General features: G+C 34.2%; 1 protein-coding gene across 1 annotated transcript in view; it reads right to left on the bottom strand.

Annotated features, from left to right (window-relative positions):
• LOC129758177 (probable serine/threonine-protein kinase DDB_G0282963) overlaps window positions 1-26,481 on the bottom strand; it is a 425,584-nt gene that overhangs the window by 64,494 nt on the left and 334,609 nt on the right. The window contains exon 5 of the mRNA XM_055755638.1: window positions 19,995-20,501. Coding sequence (XP_055611613.1) covers window positions 19,995-20,501 — 507 coding nt within the window. The remainder of the gene's footprint in view (window positions 1-19,994; window positions 20,502-26,481) is intronic.

Genomic DNA, 26,481 nt, shown 5'->3' with positions numbered 1-26,481 from the left:
AATCTGAAAAGATTGCCTGTCAATTCAATTTCCAGATTTCAATTTTTAAAACTTAATAAGTTTGTAAACACAATTCAGCTGAAAATCACAAAAAAGGTAGAATTTGGGTTTGTTGTTTTAAACGAAAAAACCCAAATTTTATTTAAAAAAAATCACTTTTATGATTGAATTGATTCTTTATGAAAAATATTTGTTGTTAAAGAAACAGCTTCACCTAAAAAATCTGCACAAAATTTTACATTTTCCCGGTGTATCGTTCAACATTATTAACACATTAAGGGCACACAAATTCGGCATTTTATGTTTCAGAAACCAATGAACAAAATTCAACATAATTTAATAAAGATATTTGAGAAACGTGAGGAGTTATGTAACGTTTTGTAGAAAGAGGTTTCATTATTAGATTCATTTCGTTTGAATTATGCTTTTTAATATACTAGCGGCAAGCGAAAAAACAAGATATCTCGTCATTGATTTGATTCAAGTTTGCATTTGATTCGAAAATCTGATGATTTTATGTCGTGTATTTTATTAGATAATTTGTTTTATTTTCTTCAAAGGTTAAAATTTTTGAATTGGCAAAATTGTTTGGAAGATTGGGCCTGTTTGAATTGAGTATAGAATATGTTTTTTTTTTCAAGATATGGAAGACTTTCCCAAAAAAACTTATTTTATGCCCAAATCAATTAAGTTTGCTCTACCAAACTCTTAAGCGAATTCAAAGATTTTAACTATCGGTAAAAGCGAATTTAGCTCACCTTTCAGGTTAAGGACCAATTTTCTAAACTTATGATTTAATACGAAAACTTTTAATGTCAAGTACTTGAAAATGAATAGTCATAGAGTTACAAAAATAATTTGTTTTAATTTTTTTTGTATTCGTGTATTGTTGGACGAAAATCCAAGGTGAAAATCAGTCACCAAAACCTCCCCCCTTCCACATGAGTCAGTTCTTCCTACGGCCTTGATGAGGGCTATGATCAAATTCATTGGAATTCATTGTAATTCGTACATTTCAGTACGAAAGCTGAACGGAGAAAGCTGTGATGATAACGAAATAGATTTGAAAATCTTATTGGAAGTTTGCAGAAAATTTTCCTATCAATTTCAAGAACTGTTCAAGAAAGGAAGTGGACACTGGTTATTTTTATATCTCGCTAACAAGAAAACTAATTTTAAAATCAATAAGAACATTTAGAAAAAGTCAAAGGAGAAAATGCGTAATGTTAGGATATGAATATGATAAAAAGGTGTATTGTAGTGAAACTCATTTTCAATCAACGGCATATTTTGTATGAATGATTCAAAATAGCCGAGAGTAAGTAAATTCAAGTAAAAAAGAATCTTATTTCAAAAACTTCATTTGAGTGTATTTTAAATTTTTTTTAAACTCTATACTTCTTAGAAAATAGACAGGTTTTCAATACGTGAATTCAGTTCATAACTATTTCGATTTTACCATGGGATTTTATTTAAAAAAAAAATAAGTGATTCTCGATATTTTTTTTCCATACAACCACAATGAAATCAAAATGTTCATTTCTTTCATGCCATCATAAATTTTTTGAGAATTCCTTCACGAGATTGACTGAATCTGATTATTAATTGATACACTGAAAATAAAAAAAAATGACTCTACAGAACATAAATGTAAAACAATTTTTTTGTTTGCCTCTGAATTTTTTTTTTGTTTCGATTACAGTCGTTTTACCATCTTTATGGCATTCGCGACTTTATCAACGTTGCCTCTGAATTGTGTTTATACTTTTGTTTTTGAATCGTGTTCAGGCATCATGCAACACCCTGTAGTATCCACTTCCTTTTTTCATACGAGATGCTGACGATTGCAACCCTTATACGAGCATCTTTTTTTACTTAGGGGAGAGGCGGGCTATATGCGCATATTAAGGAAAGCACTCATTTTCTCCCATATTCCAATAGATAGGAGTCTGAAAACTATATTCACATGAGCGGACATCTGTTTTCTATACGTAAGAGCAATTTTTCTGTTCAAATCTCTTACAGTTTTTGTGAAAATAATTTTATACTAAAAGAAGTCAAAATAGCCGATTTCCGAAACCGGCGGGCTAAATGCGCATATTTATGTTTTAAGCTATATTTCATTTACAATTGCAATATTTTTAGTTTATTACATTGAAAATGGTTGAAACGGATGTTAAGCATACGTCAAGGCTGAAATTTTGATGAAATTTTTAACATCACTAGTTCTTTTGCATGAAACATAGTTAAGTATGCCATATGGCTATATTTCATGGTAATATTCTGTTCATATTGTTTTTTTATCGGATCAGTATGAAGTTTTTCTTTTTTCGCTGTAAGCTCGTGATTTGAGCGTAGATTTAATGTTTAAATGATAGAAAGTAAAAAATTTATAAGACTAATCTATTTTTCTTGATATAGGCATTTAACCTGCCTTGATATGGGCATTCAGAACCTGTCTCTTATTCCAATATCTTATCATTTACAACTTAGCCAAAAGCTTCAATTTGTTGAATTTCCAATTTCCAGATGAATAAGAAAGAAAAACCATTAAAATTTTTGTTCACAGAATCTGTACGCACAATAATTAAAGTTCAATATATTATAACAAAACTGACAAAAATCTTGTTTGAATTTTTAAATTTTTTCGACTTCATATAACAATTTAATTTTTTCATGCCATGTGTTAAAAGCGTATTATCCTCAAACTGCACTGATTAGATATGATGAATCTCTAGCCATATCGTCAATCGGCTGTATGCGCATATTACCCAACATGCGCATTTAGGAACACTTCCCCCTAAGCAAAAATTGGTTTCGATAAGTTTTAGGAAATCTTGCTTAATCCTCGCATAATATATTATTAAACTTTGATTTTGATACAGATTGAACAAAAGCATAAGTCAGATTATATGTATGAAAAATACAAGAAATATCTACATATGTATCAACGATTTTTTAATAAAGGATGTTCTTGATGACCTAGAATGCAAAGACCGAAAAACCTGCTAAGGACGAGCAGCAGTTCAAGGCAAACTGGCTTTCTGCGGCGAAGAAGGTGGACAAGGTGGCTGTACAAAATCTGATGGCAGGGGTTAAGCGTAAGGCCTGGAAATTCGGATTTGGAAAAGCGGAAGCCTAACTGAATATTTTTCCTGAATTTTATACTAATTAAATTTAAAAAAAAAATTAATTTAATTTTTAAATAAACGATTTCACCGATTTACACGCGTTTTCCCTTGATTAAACGGTATCACCCTTTAGAATGACTATGCAGTATGCAGCTAATTTTGATAAGAGAATCCTTTTCAAACTTTTCAAGATAGCTGGATTATCTAGAACATGAATTCAACCAACACATTTTGGAAAATAACGAAATTCGGTAAATATTATTTAAAATTTTAAAGAAAATAATTCCACGTAGAACTCTCTCTCTGGAGCCACCCAACCCAACAAAGGACTTTTGAAGCTTTGCGATCATAAAAAAATAGCTTCGACCTAATCTGTTAGTATTCAAAAACACCTTTCAAAGTTTACAAAACAAATTACTGACGATAACAGCAGCACTTTTGGAAAGTCTCTGGAGCCATCATATGCTACCGAATGGAGAATCTTTTAAGTGTTTTTTAGGAGAGAAGTATGGAAGTGCATATAATGATGTTAAGATGAGACATTTGGGGAGTGGATATTTAGCTTTATCATCTCAATGGGGAAGTTAGTTGGAAGGTCTCTGGAGCCACCATTAAAAACCAGTTATAATCTTAAATTAATTCAAAAAGTGATGAGTTAATTTTGTTTAAGATTGTATTCTGAATTTTCCAGCTATAAGGCAATTCTGTTGGCATCCATAGAAATTTAGTTGTTTGACTCTCATCAAGTGTTTATTAAGTATTTTTCCAAGATCAAATCAAAGAAAGCAATCTTAACGTAGGGGAAAGGTTTCCTAAATGGGCCTATCGGGTTAAATGACCCTACGGCTGTTTGATGAAATGGCTGACTCGACAGCTTATCTGACCAATGCATTTTGAGGGTCATACGCTTAGAACATAAGGCAAGAAAGAATTTTATGATTTTACAAACTCCAAAAAATTTATAAAATCATACAAGGTTTTGATACATTTTGATGTAATATTTCGACTTTTAAAATTTATACGTAGAGAAGCTTAAAACAAAAACTAGGATGGTTTTTATTTCTTACTCAAATGAACTTAAGAATTTAAACATATTTCAGCTTTTGTGGAGGTTTAATAATGATTATATAGTGGCATAATAGAGTGTTTTTGTATGCTCCCATCATGTTTGTAAAATGCCTCCATCCTAAAATAACAGGTTAAATAGAATAAATAATTGATTTTTATCATTGAACCTTCAAATCTAAGCTCTAAATAACATCTTAAGAGAGAATTGAAGATATAAAAGCAGATTTGATAAAGTTTTTCTCATGGATGAACTGCCTCCATAGTATGGCAACCCTAACTTTTGTTTTATTTCATTAAATTATAATATACATGAATTTTTATCAAACTTCAGCTTTTTCGTACGGAAATTATTACTTTCTAGCAGTTTCAATGAAATTATACGGAAATATTGCCCAAAAAACATAAATTTTGTTCAAAACATAAATAGGCGCATTTAGCCCGCACGGTTTGAGGTTCGGCATTTTAGACAACACTTACAATAAATTCGTTTTCTTGGAAACAGAAGAAAATTTTAACATAAAAATTACTCCATTGTATAGAAAACAGATGCCTGCACACGTGTATATAGTTTTTGTACACATATTCGAAGTGATATTTGATTAAATCAGTGTTCTGCTTAATGGGCGCATATAGCCCGCTCCTCCCCTAAATTAATATGCTCTTTAAGAAACTAAATAAAATGCTGGATAGTTTATATAGATAAACTACAATTTTATATGTTTTGTTAAATAAAGTAGAATTGTCAAATATGTAGTCATAGAAAAACCGTGAAACATTTTCGAAATTACTTCAGCAACGACATCGAAAGACGGAAAATTCAATAATGACGTGCACACAATTGTGAAGCAACTGATAAAAAATGCTCAAATCCAAATAATTTTTGTATAAAATTCAAGTTTTTATATTAAGACTTGAGTAGTCCTGATTATGTAAGAATCATGTGGTATTAGCTAAACTCTGATTCTGTTAAGTGATTTCAGGAGAGAAGTGATTTAAGAAGTGCATTTGATGATGTGAAGATAAGACATGTGCGGATTGATTGCTTTGCTTTATCATCTCTTTTTGGAAGTTAGCTTCCGACTTCCGTCTCTGGAGCCACCATCAAAATCCAGTATCTTGTTTTTGATAAATTTTAAAAGTGGTGAGTAAATTTTGTATAAGCTTAGATTCTGAATTTTCACAGTAGAACTTTAGGAAAGTCTCTGGAGCCACTTCAACCACCGAGTGGAGGATCTTTCAAGTGTTTTTAGGAGAGGAGTACGTATTGCATTTGATAATGTAATGATAAGACATTTGGGGAGTGGTTTTCTTAGCTTTATCATCTCTATTTGGAAGTTAGTAGTGAGGTCTCTGCAGCCACCATTAAAATCCAGTAAATAGCTTTGAATAGTTCAAAAAGTGGTGAGTAAATTTTCTATTAGCTTATGTTCTGAATTTTCCAGCTATAAGGCAATTCTGTTGGCATCTATAGAAATTTAGTTGTTTCACTCTTATACGACCTCAAGTTTTTTTGAGTATTTTTCCAAGATTAATTTTAAAGAAAACAATCTTTAAAGTGTTGAATTAGCTTTCCAAGAAACTAAATGAAATGAAATGAAATGGTTTATATATTAATAACAAATTAAACATGTTTTGTGAAAGAAGCTAGAACTGCGCAATATGCGGTCAAAGGAAAAACCCTGAAACAATTTCGAAAGTGCTTCAGCAATTATTAAAACGAAAACAACTGAAGTAAATGCTCAAATCCATATTATTCTTATATTATATTGAAGTTTTGATGTTAAGACTTGAGTTCCTTCAGCAGTCCTGATTAGGTAAGAATCACGAGGTATTAGCTTCTCTCTAACTATTTTAAAGAGAATAATTCCACGTAAAACTCTCTCTGGAGCCACCGAACCCAACGAAGTACTTTTGAAGCTTTGCGATTATAGAAAAATAAGGCCTCTTAGCTTAGACCTAATCTGTAAGTCTTTAATAATACCATTCAAAGCTTACAAAATTAATTACAACCTATAACAGCAGCCTTTTAGGAAAGTCTCTGGGACCACCGAATGCCACTGAATGGAAGGTCTTTTAAGTGTTTTTTTAGGAGAGAGGTCCGGAAGTGCATTTGATGGTGCAATAATAGCGGCATTTGGGGAGAGATTGCTTAGTTTTATCATCTATATTTGGAAGTTAGTAGTAAGGTCTCTGGAGCCACGATTAAAGTCCAGTTTATAGCTTATGGTAAATTTAAAAAAGTGTTATGAAACTTTATGTTAATCCATGTAAAAATATCTCTGGATTCAGCAAAATAAATTCAATGTTGGGCTTTGTAAACACCTCATTTGATTGTATTGAAACCATGGTTTAAATAAGCTAACAGTTTTATAAAAGATTTGAAAAATAATCAAAGAGTTATGTTTAAAAAAAAACGAGATATGTATGCTTGAATCGAAGTAGGCGATGTTTCTTGCCAACCGCACGCGTTTTTTTCTTCGTCCGCGAAAATTTTATTAAATTTTAAATCTTTTAACGTTTAATCGATATGCAATTATCAAAAAGTGTTTAAAAGTGATGGATGGGATAAAGTTCAAAATTGTGCACTGAAAGTTCCGTGAATTCCCCGTGAAAAAAGTGAAATTTTATAAATTTGCTAAACGGGTGGCTACGTAAGCGACGTGATGGAATAGTTTTTTTGCCTGGCTATCTATTTGGGTTCTTAATGAAAGTGTATAAGGAGAGGAGTGTCCGGAAAAGTTGCATGAAGGTATCCAGAAGAAAATTGATTTAGTGCGATAAAGAAGCTTAAAGGAAAATGTATGCGACCTCTCGTCAAACTCGAAAACAGCTACGTGGCGTATTTTGGGTTTCACTTGTAGCCATAAGTAATCGAAGAAAGAGTTCGCGTGGGCCGAACTTGTGGTATTAAATTTCAAGGTTGCTGAGGTTTTGTCCAACTTACAAGAATTCTGCGGACGGCTCGACAAATCGAAGAAAAAATGAAAATTAAATACTTCCGAAGTCTTATTGAATGGAGCGGTTCAGTTCTAACGTGAAAAAGGGTTTTATGGGATCATGTGCTTGCCATGCAAATGTGCTTTTGTAATTCGTGTACGCTTTGAGAATTACCGAGGAATTCTGCCGGAGGAGAAACGGGCACACGATAAGTATTTTTTTAGAAAAATAATAATATAAATTTATTTATTGATAATTTCATTCTCCATAAATCCAACTTGCGAAAAAGAATTGCCTATGATGAACTATATTATTGAACATTGTCAAACCACATATTTTTCATTTAAATTATTACATGATTTTTGAAACATTATACAAAAATATAAGAAGTATGTGTGTGAATAACAAAGTATTTGAAGGTTCGAACAGTTAAAGAACTGGAAGCTTATGTGCTTTATATGTTAATGAAAACTTTTGAGGTAATCTTATGAGTAAATTTTTATTATAAGGATAAATTAAAAAAAAAAACCTTTCGAGCTCAAACAGACCTCGAAAGGTTTTATTTACTACTAATGTTTTCTGTTTCTCTTTTTTATTTTCAAGAGCGAGTGAAGGCGCTTTATCCTAGGTCGATGACCAGATATGATTGTACACTGAAATCCAAAACAGAAAAAATAAGATTGGAATTATAAAATTCTCATTTTTTCATAGCATCAAATTCTTCACAATGTTTCTATTCTCAGATTTTTTGATTTCTGTGTACTAAATAAATCATTTCCAGCCCCTCTATGATGGTCTTGGTGATTGACGAAGTTTCCTCAAATTACGCATGGTTTCTGCATCAAGGAGCATTTTCTTAGCAGGCTTCCAACGATACTGCCCATTTGAAACGTATGGTACTGGTGGTCCACGTTTCTTCCTGTTCCTGTGTTCCAGATGTCTCTGCGTTCTCTGCTCCATGGTAGGCCCAACCACTTTATGTTTTTGATCATTTTAATGTTTTTATGTTAAAATAATCAAAAACATAATCAAAGACAAGAAGAATAAATATACACTTGTATTATTCTTTGGGACTCAGACATAAGTTCTGGCTGTGGAAGTACGATTAGTGATTAGTGATTAGTGAAAAAAAACGAGATATGTATGCTTGCAGCAACTAATTTGATATGGCTTAAGCAAGGCGCAATAACATTTTATAGTGGATTATGCATCGTAAAAAAGAGTGTTCCAAGTTTTCAGTCATTAATGGAAAAGTCTCTGGAGCCACGGTTTTGCAAATATGACTTTAGTATAAAGTGAGATTTTAGTGTAAAGTTTGATCAAAAAACAAAAATTTATTATTGATTCTGTTTATAAAATTCAGGTTACTATTCTCCCGTTATATTAAGAATATGTTCTTGAAAACTGATACTATTTTTTTGTAAACCTTTTCCACCAAAATTTAAAAAAAAAATAAGAATATAAAACGAGTATACATCTATATATATAAAAATGAATTTCTGTCTGTCTGTCTGTCTGTTCCCTATAGACTCGGAAACTACTGAACCGATTTGCGTGAAACTTGGCAGGTGGAGGTATTGGAGGCCGGGGAAGGTTCCTATTATGGTTTGGTACCCCTTCCCCTAACAGGAAGGGGGAGAGGGGCCTCCCAAATAAATGACCATTTTTTGCATAACTCGAGAACCAATCAAGCAAATGGTATCAAATTTGGCATGAGGTGGTATGTGGGAACGGGGAATATTTCAATGAATATTAGGTACCCCTCTTCCTCTCAGTCGGGTGATAGGGAGGGGGGAGGGGGGCTACCTTACAATTTTTCAAACAACTCGAAAATTATTCAAGATATTGGAACCAAATTTGGCATGGGAAGGTATTTTGATACGAAAAATATGTCAATGATTATTTGAGACCCCTCCCTCTTTACAGATAAAAGGGAGGAGGGGCTCTTTCATATTTTTTTTACATAACTCAAAAACTAATAAAGCAAATGGAACCAAATTTGGCATGGGAAGGTATTTGGATACGAAAAATGTTTCTATGATTATTTAAGACCCTTCCCTCTTTCCAGTAAGGAAATATAAAGGGGGGAGGGGCCCTCTTTTTAATTTTTTACATAACTCAAAAACTAATCAAACAAATGGAACCAAATTTGGCATGGGCGGATATTTGGGAACGTGACATGTTCTAATGATTGTTTGAGCCCCTTCATTTTTCCAGCGGGGAGAAAGGAAAGAGGGAGGGAAGTTTCATACATTTTTTATTGCATAGCACAAGAACTACAACAACAAATGGAACCAAATTTAGCATGGAATGATATTTGGGTACGAGAAATGCTTCTATGAATATTTCGTATCCGTCACTCCTTCGAAAAGGGGGAGAGCAGGTCTCCCTTACAATTTTCAGTATAACTGGAGAGCTGATCCAACAAATTGAACCATATTTGGCATGGGAGGGTATTTTGATACGAGAAATGTTTCTATTGTCAATTGAAGCCCCGCCCCGTTTCCATACAATTTTTTTTTGCATAACTCGAGAATTAATAGAGCAAATGAAATAAAATTTGGTATCAAAAAGTATTTGAGAACAAAAAATATTTTTATGAATATTAAGTTCTCACTCCTCCATTCAATGGGGAGAACGGAAGGGGGATTGTACTTCCTTTCAAGTTTATGCATAACTCAAGAATTTACAACGCAAATAAAACCACATTTGCCATAGAATGGAATTTGAACACGAGAAATTTGTTTATGTCAAACAATTCCTTTTTTGCAGTGGGATGCTAGAATTGGGAATAAAGAAAGGAAAGAGAAAAGCTTACACTTAACTTTTTTTTTCGAGAAATGGACAAAACTTAACATGGAAAATCATTTTGGTATGATTCTATGATTATCTGATACACCATCCTCTTTTCAGTGAGTAAGTACATAGGAGGAGGAAGGTGAGCCCAATACAATTTTGTTAGCATTAGTTCTCAAATTATGCTAACGAAGCCAACAAATGGAAACAAATATGGCATGAAAAGGTACTAGGTTACGATATATGTTTCTACGATTGTTATAGACCCTTACGCTTTACAGTGTAGAGAGGAGAAGAAAGGAGTGGGTTCCATATAAATTTTGTTGCAAAGCTTAAAAACTTATCAACCAATGGAACAATATTTTAAACAAGAAGATTAAAAATCACCCCCAATTTAGCAGGGTTGGGAAGGGAAGGACAGGAGGGAGGAGGGGCTCTCTTATCAGTTTTTTAGCTTAAATCCAGAATATATCAAGCAAAAACAACCATATTTTATAAGTTGGATTGTTTGCGTGCGATTTATTTGAGCCCCTCCTTTTTTAGGGCGAAGCTTAAAGAAACAGATTAAAATTATCAGATCTTTAACACAAATTTATAGATCAAGATTCAGAATATTAGTTTCAGTTATTTTTGGATTGCAATCCGATACTCCAGCTACAGCTTATGCGGTTGCTTATGCATTATGTTATAATTTGATTTAAAATAATGTCAACAAAACAATAAAAATTTGAGTGAATTCTGAATATATCATTCGATTTTGAAAGGTGTAGCAAAGCACACCGGGTCAGCTAGTCTATATATATAAAAATGAATTTCTGTCTGTCTTTCTGTCTGTCTGTCTGTCTGTCTGTCTGTTCCCTATACACTCGGAAACTACTGAACTGATTTGCGTGAAACTTGACAGGTGAGGTTATTGGAGGCCGGGAAAGGTTCCTATTATGGTTTGAGACCCCTCCCTCTCTCAATAAGGGAGGGAGGGGCCTCCCAAACAAAAGACAATTTTTTGCATAACTCGAGCGAATGGTATCAAAATTGGCATGGGGTGGTATTTGGGTACGAAGAATATTCCTATGAATATTAGGTACCCCTCCCTCCTCTCAGTGGGGTGATAGGAAGGGGGAAGGGGGGTTACCTTACAATTTTTCATATAACTCAAAAACTAATCAAGATATTGGAACCAAATTTGGCACGGGAAGGTATTGGGTTACGAAAAATATTTCAATGATTATTTGAGACCCATCCCTCTTTCCAGTAGGGAGAAATAAAGGAGGGAGGGGCCTCTTTTATAATTTTTTACACAACTCAAAAACTAATTAAGCAAATGGAACCAAATTTGGCATGGGCGGGTATTTGTTCTAATGATTGTTTGAGAACCCTTCCTTCTTCCAGTGGGGAGAAAGGAAATAGGAAGGGGAGTTTCATACAATTTTTACATCAAAACTCAAAAATGCACAGCAAATGGAACTAAATTTGGCATGGAACGATATTTGGGTACGAGAAATGCTTCTATGAATATTTGGTATCCCTCACTCCTTCAAAAAGGTGGATGAAAAGGGGGAAGAAAGGTCTCCCTTACAATTTTCAGTATAACTGGAGAGTTGATCGAGCAAATTGAACCATATTTGGCATATGAGGGTATTTGGATTCGAGAAATGTTTCTATCATAAATTAAAGCACCACCTTTTTTTCAGCGGAATGATATTAAGAGGGAAAGGGGAGCTTCCATATATTTTTTTTTTGCATAACTCGAGAATTTATCGAGCAAATGATACCAAATTTGGCATCAAAAAGTATTTGAGTACGAAAAATATTTTTTCTATGTGAATCAATTCCTCCCTCGCAGTAGAATGATAGAATTGGGAATATAGGAAGGGAAGAGGAGGCTTACATTTAACTTTTTTTTACAAAATCCGAGAAATGGGCAAAACTTAACATGGAAATTCATTCTGGTATGATCCTATGATTATCTGACATACCATCCTCCTTTCAGTGAGTAGGTACATAGGAGGAGGGAGGTGAGCCCAATACAATAGTGTTAGCATAAGTTCTCAAATTATGCTAACGAAGCAAAAAAATGGAAACAAATATGGTATGGAAAGGTACTTGGTTAGGAGATATCTTTCTACGATTGTTATAGATCCTTTCGCTTTACAGTGTAGATATGGGAAGAAAGGAGGAGGGTCCATATAAATTTTGTTGCAAAGCTTAAAAACTTATCAACCAATGGAACTATATTTGATATAAGAGAATTTTGGGAACGAAAAAATTAGGTATGATTATTAAAAATCACGACCTCCATTCAGCAGGGAGTGAAGGTAAGGACAGGAGAGGGGCTCTTTTATCAGTTATTCAGTATAAATCCAGAACATATCAAGAAAAAACAACCATATTTTATAAGTTAGATTGTTTGCGTACGATTAATTTGAGACCGTCCAGACAGCTAGAAATTATCAGATCTTTTACACAAATTTATAGAGCAAGATTTAGAATATTCGTTTAAGTTATCTTTGTGATGCAATTCGAAACTCCAACTGCAGCTCTCATTTTATAGTGGTTGCTTATAAATTATGTTATAATTTGATTTATAGTTATGCCAATAAAACAATAAAAATTTGAATAATTTTTGAAAATATCATTTGATTTTGAAAGGTGTAGCAAAGCACACCGGGTCAGCTAGTATAAAATAAATTTCTTAACAGGTAACTCTTGAGATCATAATAAACTATTTTTGTTGAACTTTTCTCAAGTTAAATCTTAATTCGTATGTATGTATGTATGTAGATAATCCACCATGGGTGCACGGATTCACCGCAGTTTCGCCAACGTATGCGCTAAATTGCATTCTTTAGATTATAAGTTCGGCCAATCTTCAATGCAAATTAGCACATACCCGACACCATGGCTTCGTGTGAACTGTCATGTAATGAATGTATTTCGTGTATGTGTATGTCTTATTTGTAGAACGAGCAAACATAGTTTCGCAACCGTATAAAATTCATAACATTCTCAGTGTTATGAATCTTCGACAGGTATTCCGCATGCGTGTAGATACCTGCCCAGCTGGCAACTGATTGAACGTTCTTATATAATATAATCAATGCATGAAATAGTTTAACAACAGAATAACCTTTCCTTTATACCCAACTTACCTCAAGACACACTAAGCTTACCTTTAGCTGTAACCGACCTTATTCTGTATAATAACTCATAACCATATTGTCTCTTTTCCGATTTAAAAAAAACTTACGTTTTGTATATTTTCCACATTTTAAAAAAATCGTCAAATATCAACCCTACCCACACTCGCGGCTCGCACAAGTCTGTCACAGTTTATTTCTGCTTTCTTCGCTTCCTGATAACCCAGGCAGGCTGCAATATATTGCGGAAGTCAAGTTACGCAATTACATCCGAATAAAAAAACCGATACACACAGTTCTCAAGTTAAATCTTAATTCGTAGTCGAAATTTTTTATGGATTTTATGGATACTGAATCAAGTGGCTGGGTTCATCATTTAAAGTTTTTAAAGAAAAAAGTTAAAGCATTCCAAATAAGCAGGATTTAGGGTTAATGGAATGAATCACCATCCTTTTAAAACACTTCCGGAGTAGAAACCATTCACCTAAATTTTCCCACAATTGTCGTGTTGATCTGGAAATGACATTTTCCGTCTGGTGTACCGGCACGCAAAGCCAATCAATTCCATTTGGCAGTTGCTGCTGATATATGAGTGGTACGTATAAGCTTTCTTTTTCCGCTGTTCCCAATTGCTGTAAGAAAGTGAAGACAGCTCACCTCGCCAGCAGAAGGAAGGTACCTGCTGTTCAACATCCATCATGCTTCCGTTTTGGGAAGAGGTGTCTCCTCTGTCGTTCCGGCGCGTATGGGAAGGTATAAATAGCTTTGTCAAATGAATGCCAGCCCCCCCATCTTGGGAGACAAATTTCGTGTCTTTTTTAATCAAATCAGGTGCTTCGGTTGCTTTTGTGCGTCCGGATCGATTGCTTTAAAGTGGTTTTCGGGTTTGAATCTTTTAATATGAAAGCCAAAAATAGCGAATGGATTCTTACATCTTGCTTGTTAATTGGTCTAATTCTTTTAAATGGTTTTATGTTCATTAAAAAGCATAAATTTTCTAATGAAAAGCAGCTTACAAACAGCTGCCATTAAAAACTATGCTTGATTCCAGTCACCTAATTCTCTATCAACAAGGATCACTCCTGCCAAGCTAGATTGGCGCTTAATGGAAGCTGCCACTATTCCACGAATAAATGAGCCTAGCTAGCTGAAGCCTTTGGAATGATATCCACTTCTCATGCCAGCAATCGTGTTCATTTTTACATCCTATCCCAGCTTCTGACTGCAGCCAGCTGTTCGGCAGTCAAAGTTGCTAGAACAATGTTTTCCAAGCCAAACGGTTTCAAATTCACTGGAATTTTGTAAACCAATTACTTGTTCCGCCGTGGCTTTTGAACATAAACCTAAGCTCAGCTCACCTCTAAAAATCAAGAGAGTAATATTAAGAGATGATGTAATGACTGATTTTTAACCCTGCTTATTCTCCAGAAATCGAAGATTTGCGTAGAAATAGAAATCACTGGTAAAAGTTACAAAAAATATATGTATTTGAAGTATAAAAAATCAGGCTCAAAATATATAAAAATGAATGTTTGTCTGTTTGTCTGTCTGTTCCCTATAGACTCGGAAACTACTGAACCGATCATCGTCAAAGTTGACATCGGAGGATTTTTGGGGCCGAAGATGTTTTCTATAATAGTAACAACCCCCTCCGACTTAAGGGAGGGGGGCTCCCATACAAAATTTGCATAAAATTTCCCACATAAACGTATTTTGACATAATTAAATGATTTATTATGGTGGTGGAAAGGTTTAGATGTATTTGGACCAATAATTGGATTTACAAATGTTTCTGTAGGAAAAGGGGGGGGGGGGGGAGTTCTGATATATATATATATATATATATATATATATATATATATATATATATATATATATATATATATATATATATATATATATATATATATATATATATATATATATATATATATATATATATATATGTATATATATATATATATATATATATATATATGTATATATATATATATATATATATATATATATATATATATATATATATATATATATATATATATATATATATATATATATATATATATATATATATATATATATATATATATATATATATACAATATATCTGAACTCGAATAATTTTCAGAAAATTTTGACCAAATTTAGCACATAATAAAATTGTTGATGTCATGAGATTAATTTTAGATTTCTATACGTTTACCGTTTTTGTGAAATAGGGTTCCTATACAAAATATTCAAAAATATGATCAAATTCGGACAAATTTCGAAAAACTTTTGTCAAAAATTGATAAATATAAGCGTTTTAACATGATGAGATGGTTTATTGATTTGGCGAACAGGTTTTGATCTTTGTTTTTGGGGGTTGTTTTTGTTATTGTTAGTCTGTCTATCTGTCTGTCTGTTCCCTATAAACTCGAAAACTACTAAACTGATCAATGTGAAATTTGGTTTGTTAGAGTTTTTGGGGTCAGAGATGGTTTTTAAAATATATTCAAACCGCTCCGACTTAAAAAAGAAGAGAAGAGCTCTCATACAAAAATAATGAAAATATGAAACAATCCGAATTACTTTTTGAAACTTCTGAGCTAATCAACGTGACTTTTTTTTGACCGAATATGGTTTCTATAACATTTTCAAAACCCTCCGAATACGAAAAAAGGAAGGGGGGCCCATACAAAATTATTGAGAAATTGACGAAATTTTTAAAATCCTCGATGTTTTTTTTTGTTAAAAATTCATGGACGTAAGCGCTTGACATAATGAGATGATTTATTGCACTTATAAATAAGTTTTTACAAAATTAGATGATATATTGTATTGATTGACTCTTCATTATTGCGTACTTTCGTAGGAAATAAGGAAGCTCATTTTGCCTCGGGTGCTCGTTATGCCCTTATTTCTCTATTTCATCTTTTTTTGCCATGGTTTATATCATTATTATTTTTAATTTATGTCGATCAAGGACTGTTTTGATAGTAAATTTCGAATCTCGTTTTCTTTTCAACCAAAACATATCCACAACTATTCACTCTCTTTGACATTGTTGTTGCCTTTGATTGGTTGGTGATTATAAAAAAAAATTCTAGCAAAATCAATTCGCAATGATTTTTATTATTTTTTCATGAAAGTGCAAAAAAATATCTTCCTAACAAAGGAGATCCGTTTTGTCACAAAAAAAAGAAATACTTGAGGCACATGAATTGGTCATAAGTTTTGGAAATGAAATTTTGAAATTATGAAACCTAGTTTAGACTTTTGTGGTGGTGGATTTTGAATGCATATTTTTCTCATGAATGGACAAGAGTTTCATTTTTTTTTTTTCAGAAAATCCATTTATAGTCATACAATCTTATCTGCTTGTTTAAATGAAAATTTTAAAACTTGATTCGTCATTATTAAGAGATTAACAAAGATAGGGGCAAGAGTGTCCATTTCCCTGCCAATTTAGAGTTCTCGGAAATCGGAAAATCTGACGATCCTTTTCCCTTGAATTCTCGGGAGCCCAGGAATGATTGAAAAATCTGAGTGCCTCGAGAAGCGCCTTTTGTCGTTCTTGCAGCAGCACGATGAAGCTCCGCTGTTTTGGCCAGATTTGGCATCACGCCGATAGTATTAAAGTGTTCTGGTGCTGGTATGAGGCCATTTCTGTCCATTTTATTCCAAAGGTCATGTTAAGAAAATGACCGGATGACACTGTAAAGACTTTGATGGAGGGCATCAAACGAAAATGCGTTAAATTTTACACTCAAGACACCATCGATTTATTATTCTTCTGATTTTTTAAGTAAATATATGTATGAAACTACCTTAAAACTTTGGTTTGACTCTAAAGATAATAAGAAAATTGACATGACATTTTCGGTGTTGCAATAAGTTCGTGTTCGCCTTTTATTGAACTGGAATGGAAAGAATAAAAAAAATCAACAAATGATATCAAGTCTGAAAATGGAATATCATGGTCATTATTCACCACTGTCCATTAAACTTTGGCTACATTTTCTCTATGTTAAGATTCATCATGAGGAAATAAATTCTGGAATGTACGGGTCTTCAGTGCAGGTAAGGTAGGTTATTTTAAAAGATATCTAAGGGGGCATCCATAAATTACGTGACGCTGTATGGGGGGGAGGGAGTAAGCTCGAGCGTTACGAATTGTGACAAAGGGGAGGGGGGAGGTATGCTCATCGTTACATAACGATTTTCCTTAAAAATTTCTACTAATCGCAACTATTTTGATGTCCTGCAATTTTTGCAGAACTATGAGCAAACCAAAATCAGCTTAACATTTGTAAGCTTGAACATGAGATTTTGAAAAAGACTCCATAAAAATGTGTATTGAATATCCGTGAAATCACCGTTGAAAAACCGAATATTACGTACATTTACCCCCAGAACTCAAATCAACCTCAAGACGGAAATTGGCCTTTTTTTTCTCAATTGATTTTAAAAAACCATTTTTGATTATTTCGACGAATATTACTAAGTGGAGTATATTTTAAATGACAAGTTATGTAACATGAACTAAATTAAGTAAACAAGATAGATCTGTAGTGAACAAGCACAGAGCAACTCGTAATAATACAATCAATTTTTTTTATCAGTGAGTTATCATCAATGAATACTTAGAAGCGATTTGGATAGATATTCATTCCGTTTTGAAGAACGTTAAAAAATTGTATGTTTAAATATATTTTTGATCTTTGAAAATCAGTATTTAAAACATGAGAAGACGGGGGGGGGGGGACTTAGTTTCAGCGTTACGTAATTTTCATAGGGGGTACGTCGAAACGTTACGATTTGTGACATACGGAGGGAAGGGGTCAAAAAAGTGCAATTTTTGCGTTACGTAATTTATGGATGCCGCCTAACTAGTTTTATCCCCTTTCAAGTTTTTTTCGGCATCTTTCAAATTTAATTACTGTTGAAAATAACCGACACAAAATCGTTCAAGGGCGTTTGATACATATGTAAGTAAATATTTAGAAAAATCGATTAACGTTATTTTCATAAATAGTTGACTGAATAAAGTCTGTTTCACATAGAATCTGGTCGCATCTTTTCATTTACTGCAGCGCCCCTAGTTGTCACATCGCGAATCTATTGACAGTGTTTTGATCCGGATGGTTTGTTTACACATTGGTGAAAATTTAATCAAGATTGAAGCAGTCAGTCAAAAAATATCGACGATGGAACGCGAAAGGCGAGAGAAAATTCAGCACACTCACGTAGAGAAAACGACGTGGTCAGAGGTAAAGATCGCAAAATTCCTGAAATATCCAAAATCGACTGTAAACTCGGTGCTGCAACGTTACTGGGAGACCCTTAGGTTGGATCGAGCAAAACAAACCAGGCGTAAAAGTGGAACATATGACCGGAAGCTGCGAGCAAAGGTAATTCGATCAGTTCACAATAATCCAGGAATCTCCTTGCGTGATTTGGCGAGAAAGTTCAAGACGAACCACAGTACAGCTCGACGAATTTGTTTGCGAGAAGGCTTGCGGTCGTATCATGAAAGCAAACACCCCAACAGGACGCTGAAACAAAACCTGGTTGCCAAAACCAGGGCAAGGAAGGTGTACGAGAAAGTGTTGACCTAGTACAACGGATGCATTTTGATGGACGACGAAACTTACTTCAAAATGGATTTTGGACAAATTCCCGGTAACAAATTTTGCCTTGCGAAGCGTAAAGGGAATGTTGCGGGTAGATTCAAGTTTGTTTTCCCAGATAAATTTGATCGTAAGCTGATGATTTGGCAAGGATCTGTAGTTGTGGGAAGAAGACTAAGATTTTCATCACTGGGGACACAATGAATGGAAATGTTTACAAAGAAGAAAGTCTCCAGAAGAGGGTTTTGCCATTCATTCGGTCCCACAAAGGTCCGGTGAAGTTTTGGCCGGACCTGGCAAGCTGCCACTACAGCCGGGATGTCGTTAAGTGGTATGAGGAGAACAGGATCGATTTTGTTGAAAAAAGTAGTAATCCACCAAACTGTCCGGATTTTCGTCCCATCGAGAAATATTGGGCAATAGTTAAGGGCAAACTGAAGAAATGTGGCAGAACCATGAAAAAACCCGCTCAAATAAAAAAATGGTGGAATAAGATGGCGAATGAGGTTACCAGCAGTGCTGTGCAGAAAATGATGGATGGTATCACAAAAAAAGTTGGAAAATTCATCCGAAAAGCTGACGAATGTTGTTTATGTATTTTTTTCCTCAAACTCTTACTTTTGTTGTACGTTATTTCTTTGCGGAGAAATGATTTATTTTATCCGACCTGATTCTATATGAAACAGACTTCAGAGGTATCAATGATACCATATCATTCATTCGGTCTTGGCTTAGAGGCTAGAGCGCATGTCTTCAGAGGTCATAATATCGAATCTTGGTCATGACATACATAGGACTTCTTCTGCAGGTTGGTTGTTTTAGCATTTAAAGCATGCTACCTGCCATTTCTGGAGTTGTACGCTTCAGTAAATAGACAAGGATGGATCTTTCAAGGGAACAAACGCTGCACGTTAATCTCTTGTGTGAGCTGAGGTAACGTTAGGTGGCACTTAGGAAAATGTGTGTGCTTATTAAATACTCCACCAGTGATCACCTGGAAGCATATAATTAAAAATTAACGCGGGATAATGCTACAAAAGAGTGGTCTCTCGCCAACAAAAACAAAAATCATCCATTAAAGGACTAAATTTATTTTAATTTATTTGAAAAAAAAAGGATTCATTTCACAGAAGCCTATTGTATTTTGGTTAGCGCCATACATCGTTTTCAAATACCAGTTCGGGCATTAGTGTTGAATAAAAACCACCACTCTTTGCCTAAAACGAAAACGATTCCGCGCGCAACCAACCAACCAAACAAACAAACGAGCAAGCAAAGCAGCACAAAAGTAATTTAATCAAAGGAAAACTCACCTGAACGAATTTTTTTTCAGCACCTCCGCCGGCTGCAAAGTTGCATTGTTGTTGACGCCGTCCCCTCCGACGCTGCCGCCATTGCCGTCGCCGTCGACGTCGTTGTCGCCGTTGTTGCCATTGCCGTCGCGAGTTCTGTGGTTTCCGCTTTCACCACATCCGCCCATCGAAGCTGTTGCCGGCGCCGGAAGCGCTGAACCACTTTCGGTATTTTTGTTCAGTAACGAATAACCATTGTTGCTGCCGTTGTTGTTATTGTTATTGTTGAGATTGGCACTGTTGTTTTGTTGTTGTTGATGTAGTTGCTGCTGCTGCTGATTGTGAAGGTGGTGGTGATGATGAGGCTGAGGATGCTGATGGTGGTGTTGGTGGTGGTGGTGATGCTGATGGTGATGAGGATGATGTTCGCCGTGACCCGAAACGGATTCCAGGCCACGTGAAAGTTTGAGCATTTCTTCCCCGAACTGGTGCAGCGCCGTCATTGTTGATGGCGTCGGTTCCGGGATGCTGTAAACGAAAACCGCGAATTAAAGTTAGTTCCGGGGTCGTATTCGGATGCATAAAAATGTGTGTCTCTGGCAGGCAAGAATGTTGTTCTACTGCATTACTGGGTGAGCATAAATTTCCATGCCCTATGTATGGCATGCGGAAAACTTTCGTTGCCGCCGCCGGTGGTGATGGTGTTACTAACTTTGTACATTGACAAAACTACTTTTTATTACATTGGGTACATGATTCATTGCGATGTTAACAGATTTTCGCGAGTTTCCACCACAGATATGCCCAAAGTACGAGACCGAATTTTGCCAAATTTATTGTATCTGTGTTGATATGCAAACACAACGGTTTACACGTTCTGGTTCTAGGATTTTTTTTTGACAAAATCGTTATTTCGCAAAGTTTGCAGTTTAATCGTGTTCTTGGAATCAGTCCGGAAAAATCCATTAGATGAAATAAGTTCAAGGAGTTCTTATTTGAAACTCTTGTGAATAAGGGCATAAAACAAATGGAGCCTTCATATATGACTATTAAAAGTTATGTGTAGATGCATTAATATATGTATAATCCAATTCCATTTATGGCATCCAATCCTTCTTGGGATTGAAGCATAAGAAAGGTTGGAAACAACTAAAATAGAAAATAAAATGTAAAGGACGTAATTAGAAAGCATGGAACTGTAACACAAAGCGAATTGAAAGGACAGCTTTAAAAAAAAGCAACTCAAGCGAGTTGAGAGGACAGCTCTTAAAAAAAGCAACTCAAGCTAGTTGAGAGGACATATTGAAATTGTAACACAAAGCGAGTTGAGAGGACAGCTTTAAAAAAAGCAACTCAAGCGAGTGTAGACGTAATTAGAAAGCATGGAACTGTAACACAAAGCGAATTGAAAGGACAGCTTTAAAAAAGGCAACTCAAGCGAGTTGAGAGGACAGCTTTTAAAAAAAGCAACTCAAGCTAGTTGAGAGGACAGCTTGGAATTGTTACACAAAGCGAGTTGAGAGGACAGCTTTGAGAAAAAAAATTCAAGCTAGTCAAAAAGACAGGTTGGAATTGTAAAACAAAGCGAGTTGAGAGGACTGCTTTAGTAAAAAATGCAATTAAAACGAGTTGAGACGACAGCTTGGAATTGTAACACAAAGTGAGTTGAGAGGACAGCTTTAGGAAAAATAAAATCCAAGCGAGATGAAAGGACACCTTGAAAGTGTCTCACGAAGCGAGTTGAGAGGACAGCTTTGAAAAAATGCAATACAAGCGAGTTGACAGAACAGCTTGAAATTGTAACCCAAAGCGAGTTGAGAGGAAAGCTTTCTTCAAAATACAACCCAAGCGAGTTGAAAGGACAGATTGGAATTGTAACACAAAGCGAATTAAGAGGACAGCTTTTAAAAAAAATCAATTCAAGCGAGTTGAGAGGAAAGCTTTGGACAATAATGCAATTCAGTTGACAACTTGGAATTGTAACACAAAGCAAGTTGAGAGGACTGCTTTGGACAAAATGCAATTCAAGCGAGTTGAGAGGGCAGCATGGAATTGTAACACAAAGTGAATTGAGACGGCAGTTTAAAAAAAATGCAATTCAATCCAGTCCAGGGGAACAGCTGGGATTTGTAACTCAAAGCGAGTTGAGAGGACAGCCTTAAAAAATTCGAGCGAGTTGAGAGGACAGCTTGAAAATGTAACAAAAAGCGATTTGAGAGGATATTTTTGGAAAAAATGCAATTCAAGCGAGTTGACAGGATAGCTTGGAATTGTAACACAAAACAAGTTGAGAGGACAGCTTGGAGTTGTAAAACAAAGCGAGGTTGAGAGGACAGCTTTGGAAAAAAATACAATTCAAGCGAGTTTAGCGAACAGCTTAGAATTGTAACACAAAGCGAGTTGAGAGGACTGCTTTGGAAAAATACAATTGAGAAGTGTTGAAAAAAGGAGTTTAGAGGACAGCTTTTGAAAAATGCATTTCAAGCCAGTTTAGATGACTGCTTAGAATTGTAACACAAAGCGAGTTAAGAGAACAGCTTTCAGGAATTACAGCGAATTGAGAGAACAGCATGGAATTGTAACACAAAGGGAATTGAGAGGACAGCTTTAAAAAAAAAGCTTTTCAAGCGAGTTGAGGGGACTGCTTAGATTGTAGCACAAAGAGAATTGAGAGGACAGTTTTGGGGAAAAAATACATTCCAAGCAAGTTGAGAGGACAGCTTGGAATAGTTACACAAAGCGAATTGAGAGGACACCTTTGGAAAAAAAATCAAGTTAGTTAAGAGGACAGCTTAGAATTGTAACACAAAGCCAGTTGAGAGGATAGCTTTAAAAAAATGCAATTCAAGCGAGTTGAGAGGACAGCTCGGAGTTGTAACAAAAAGCGAGTTGAGAGGACAGCCTTGTCTATCAAAAGCAATTCAAGCGAGTTAAGAGGATAGCTCGAATTTGTAACACAAAGCGAGTTAAGAGGACAGCTTTTGAGAAAAAATCAATTCAAGCGAGTTAAGTGGACAGCTTGGAATTGTAGCACAAATCGAGTTGAGAGGACAGCCTTGTCTATGAAAGGCAATTCAAGCGAGTTGAGAGGACAGCTTGGAATTGCTACATCAAACGAATGGACAGCCTTTTAAAAATATACAATTCAAGCGAGTGGAGAGGAAAGGTTTGAATTGTAACACAAAACGAATCGAGAGGACAGCTTTTTAAAAAAATACAATTCAAGCGAGTTAAGAGGACAGCATAGAATTATAACACATAGCGAGTTGAGAAGACTGCTTTGGAAAAATACAAGTTTAGGATAGCGTGTTGAGTTTTTGGAAAATGAATGGGAAAAATGAAATCAATCGAAAGGAGAAGGAAAACTTGGATTTATAACACAAAGCGTATTGAAAGTATAGTTTTAAGAAAAAATTATCAAAAAAAAATTTCAAGCAAGTTCAGAGGGTCGCTTTGAAAAATATGTGCGATAACTTTAATTAAACGGAGTCGATAGCTCTTGGAAGTTTGGAATTATAGTACAGAGCGATTCGAGATGACAGCTTCAGAAAAAACCGTGAGAATGAGATTTCTAGCGAGTTGTGATCAGAAAAGGTATAAAAAAGGGGTAGGCTTAATAGCGGCAAGTAATCCAAACAAACGAGAAAATTTTGCCTGTATAAAAAGAAAAAATGTTTTAGAAGATTTCAATGAAACTTTAGAACTTTTAAAGACAACGTCAAAAATAAAGCGACATGGTAGAAAAAATCTTAACTTCAATAAAAATTAAATTAAATTTCAAAATAAAAAAGTCGTGCTTAAAGCTTATTGCAAGAACAACCCAGTTTGATTGCGTTAAATGGACAATTTGAAAACAGCTTTAAAAAAAAAAAATGGCATTTCATCGAGTTCAGAGGACAGTGTTGAACACATTAAACACATTTAAAATAGAATTTTTAGACATTCAAGCGGGCTGAGTCTACTAAAAATTGTTAAAAATGAGAAGGAAACATATTTATTTTAACTTTGAGAAGTGGATCAAAGTGGATTCGAAATTATTTTTCAAAAAATATTCTGCATGCTTTTTTTAATTTATTTGAGAGAAAAACAAATTTGAATTTTAATGGGATAAAAAAAGGATGTGTGAATGAATTATATCCAGGCAATACGTTTTGTGCTCTACCTAGAGCGTGTAAAATCGGTGAATCAAGGGCAAAGGATGGTATTATAATAGTTTTAAACCTTCACGTTCTAGGGAAGGGGGGCTCCTATACAAAATAAACATAATATATGACACAATTCAATGAACTTTCGGCATATTTTCAAAAAAAATTGTTGGGAAGCATAATTTGCCACAATAAGTTGTTTTACTGTGCAGAATGGGTCCTCTTGCTTTTGAAATAATTTCAAGCAATGAATAATGTGCATTTAAGATAAAACAGGGGGAACCCTTACAAAATAAACCTAAACTTCGATACTACACGAACAGTATTTATTTAATGATTGTCTATTTTGGTGAAATGTTGTTGACGATAGTTATTGATTGGTTGTATTGTTTGTTTCCTTCTACTTTCAAAAGTGAACACGAGTTTTTTAATCAATTCAAATTAAATTTTACATAACCAGATAATTCACTATGTTAAAGACCTCTACAACTCCGCAAACAGGGGCCTCATATAAAATCAATGAGATTAATACATAACTCGAAGATCATTAATCAAGTTTTAACATCACCAAATGATTCCCAAATTCTCTATCTTTACTAACGATTTTCGCCATATATGGAAAAAACACTCACATTTCACATTAAAAGGGTATTCATTGCTCAAAAGCCTTTTCCTACTCTGAAAACAGGGTGTTTCACAAATTTTTCATTAATTTTTCAATCTTGTACAGATGCAGTGTCTAGATGTGGCATACTTCTAAAAATATTGGCAGTACTAAATGTTACCACATTACAAGTTCGTGGGTAACATTGTTCATTATTCAACATGCATGAGACCACTTGACTTTCAAGATGTAAGAATGTAATTCTAAACTGAAGATGGGGACCAGAAAATTTATTTTAAGCCACTTTACAGAATTTGTACAGGGAAATAAAACTTATTGTATTTGTTTGTATTGAAAACTTAGTAATTTTTTCATTACTACCCCAGTTGGCCCTACCGTTTGCTGAAATAAATCTGAAGATCTTGCCTTCTGTTTTTTAGTCCGAGTTTGAAAACGAAAAAGATTTTCTAGAGAATTCAATAAAGATCTTTAAGGATCTAGGGGGGAGGCAGGGCATTTTTTTATCGCGGGACCTTATGAAAAATATGATTTGGCAAAATATTTTAAACATAAGGAGCAACTTCAAATAATCATTATGTCTAGTATCTTCAAACGATAGTTGTTAATACATCACGTGCAAACATTGTGGAACAGCTTATCAACTTATCGAAAATTAAAACTCTGATTAGAGATATCAAATGGATAAGAAAAATTTAAAGACAGGCAATGAAAAGTTTTTCATTTCACAATTTATCGCTATTGCTAAATGTTTCCCTTGTACAATTAGGTAGTCACATTAAGATTTTCGATTTGGAATTTAATACAGATAAAAGAGTTCAAGAGATACAAATTAAAAACCTGAAATTAGATTTTATTCAAAACCAAAATAAAGTGTTACAAATTAAATTAAAATCATAACTTCAAATCAATATTTGAGAAACTAATTACCATAATTCAGAATCGAGGTGAAATTGAAAGCCAAAGCAGGAAGCAAAATTTTTCAATTGATATCCAAATGATTATTTCGGTTTCATATCTTGAAAACATAAAAAATGTGGTTATGTCATATGTTGAAAATTGAAATATGTTATGCGGAATACAATTTCAAATTAACAATAAGATTCTCATCAGATCAAAAATTAAAAACAGAAACTTTTATCCAGAGTAACTTTTTAAAACACTGATTGGGAATGGAACTTGAATGTCTAAAGCACAGCATCACAAATTTGTAAAACCATAAGATTCAAAAAAAAAATATATATACAGATATATTCATAGAGAATCACTCAATGAAATTCGAAACTCACATATGAGAGTGTCTCAATGATGAAATAATTTGGAAATGGTCAATTAGAAAATGCTTTGATAAATTCGAGAGGATAATTAAAAAAAAGAAGTAAAAAACTTGGGTTAAATCAGTTGGAGATGTTTGTATTAAAATTTCAAATCTTTTACTGAAGTTGTAAAAGATATTCAAAAGACGAACACAGTATTGGCGATTGGTCCAATTTAAGCAACTACAGTATTTTTTTTCATTTTTAATTTTTCTCAATAAAATTTCGGAAAAAGGGTGAAGAGTGTAAATATAAACCAAAGCAAATTTGGATAATTATCTAAATGCAAACATTAATTTTGCATTGTTTATATTCATGCATACGCTTATAAAGTGAGCATTCCAGATTGTCCGGATTTATTTATTTTATTAAAAATGTTGCTTTGATTTATCGGCCTAGCGGTGAAAAGTGATGTCCTTTTTAGT

This window comes from Uranotaenia lowii, chromosome 3 (assembly GCF_029784155.1).
Source record: "Uranotaenia lowii strain MFRU-FL chromosome 3, ASM2978415v1, whole genome shotgun sequence".
NCBI classification, from domain to species: Eukaryota; Metazoa; Arthropoda; class Insecta; order Diptera; family Culicidae; genus Uranotaenia; species Uranotaenia lowii.
Note: the sequence above shows the minus strand (reverse complement) of the source record. Positions and strands in the feature narration are given on the sequence as shown.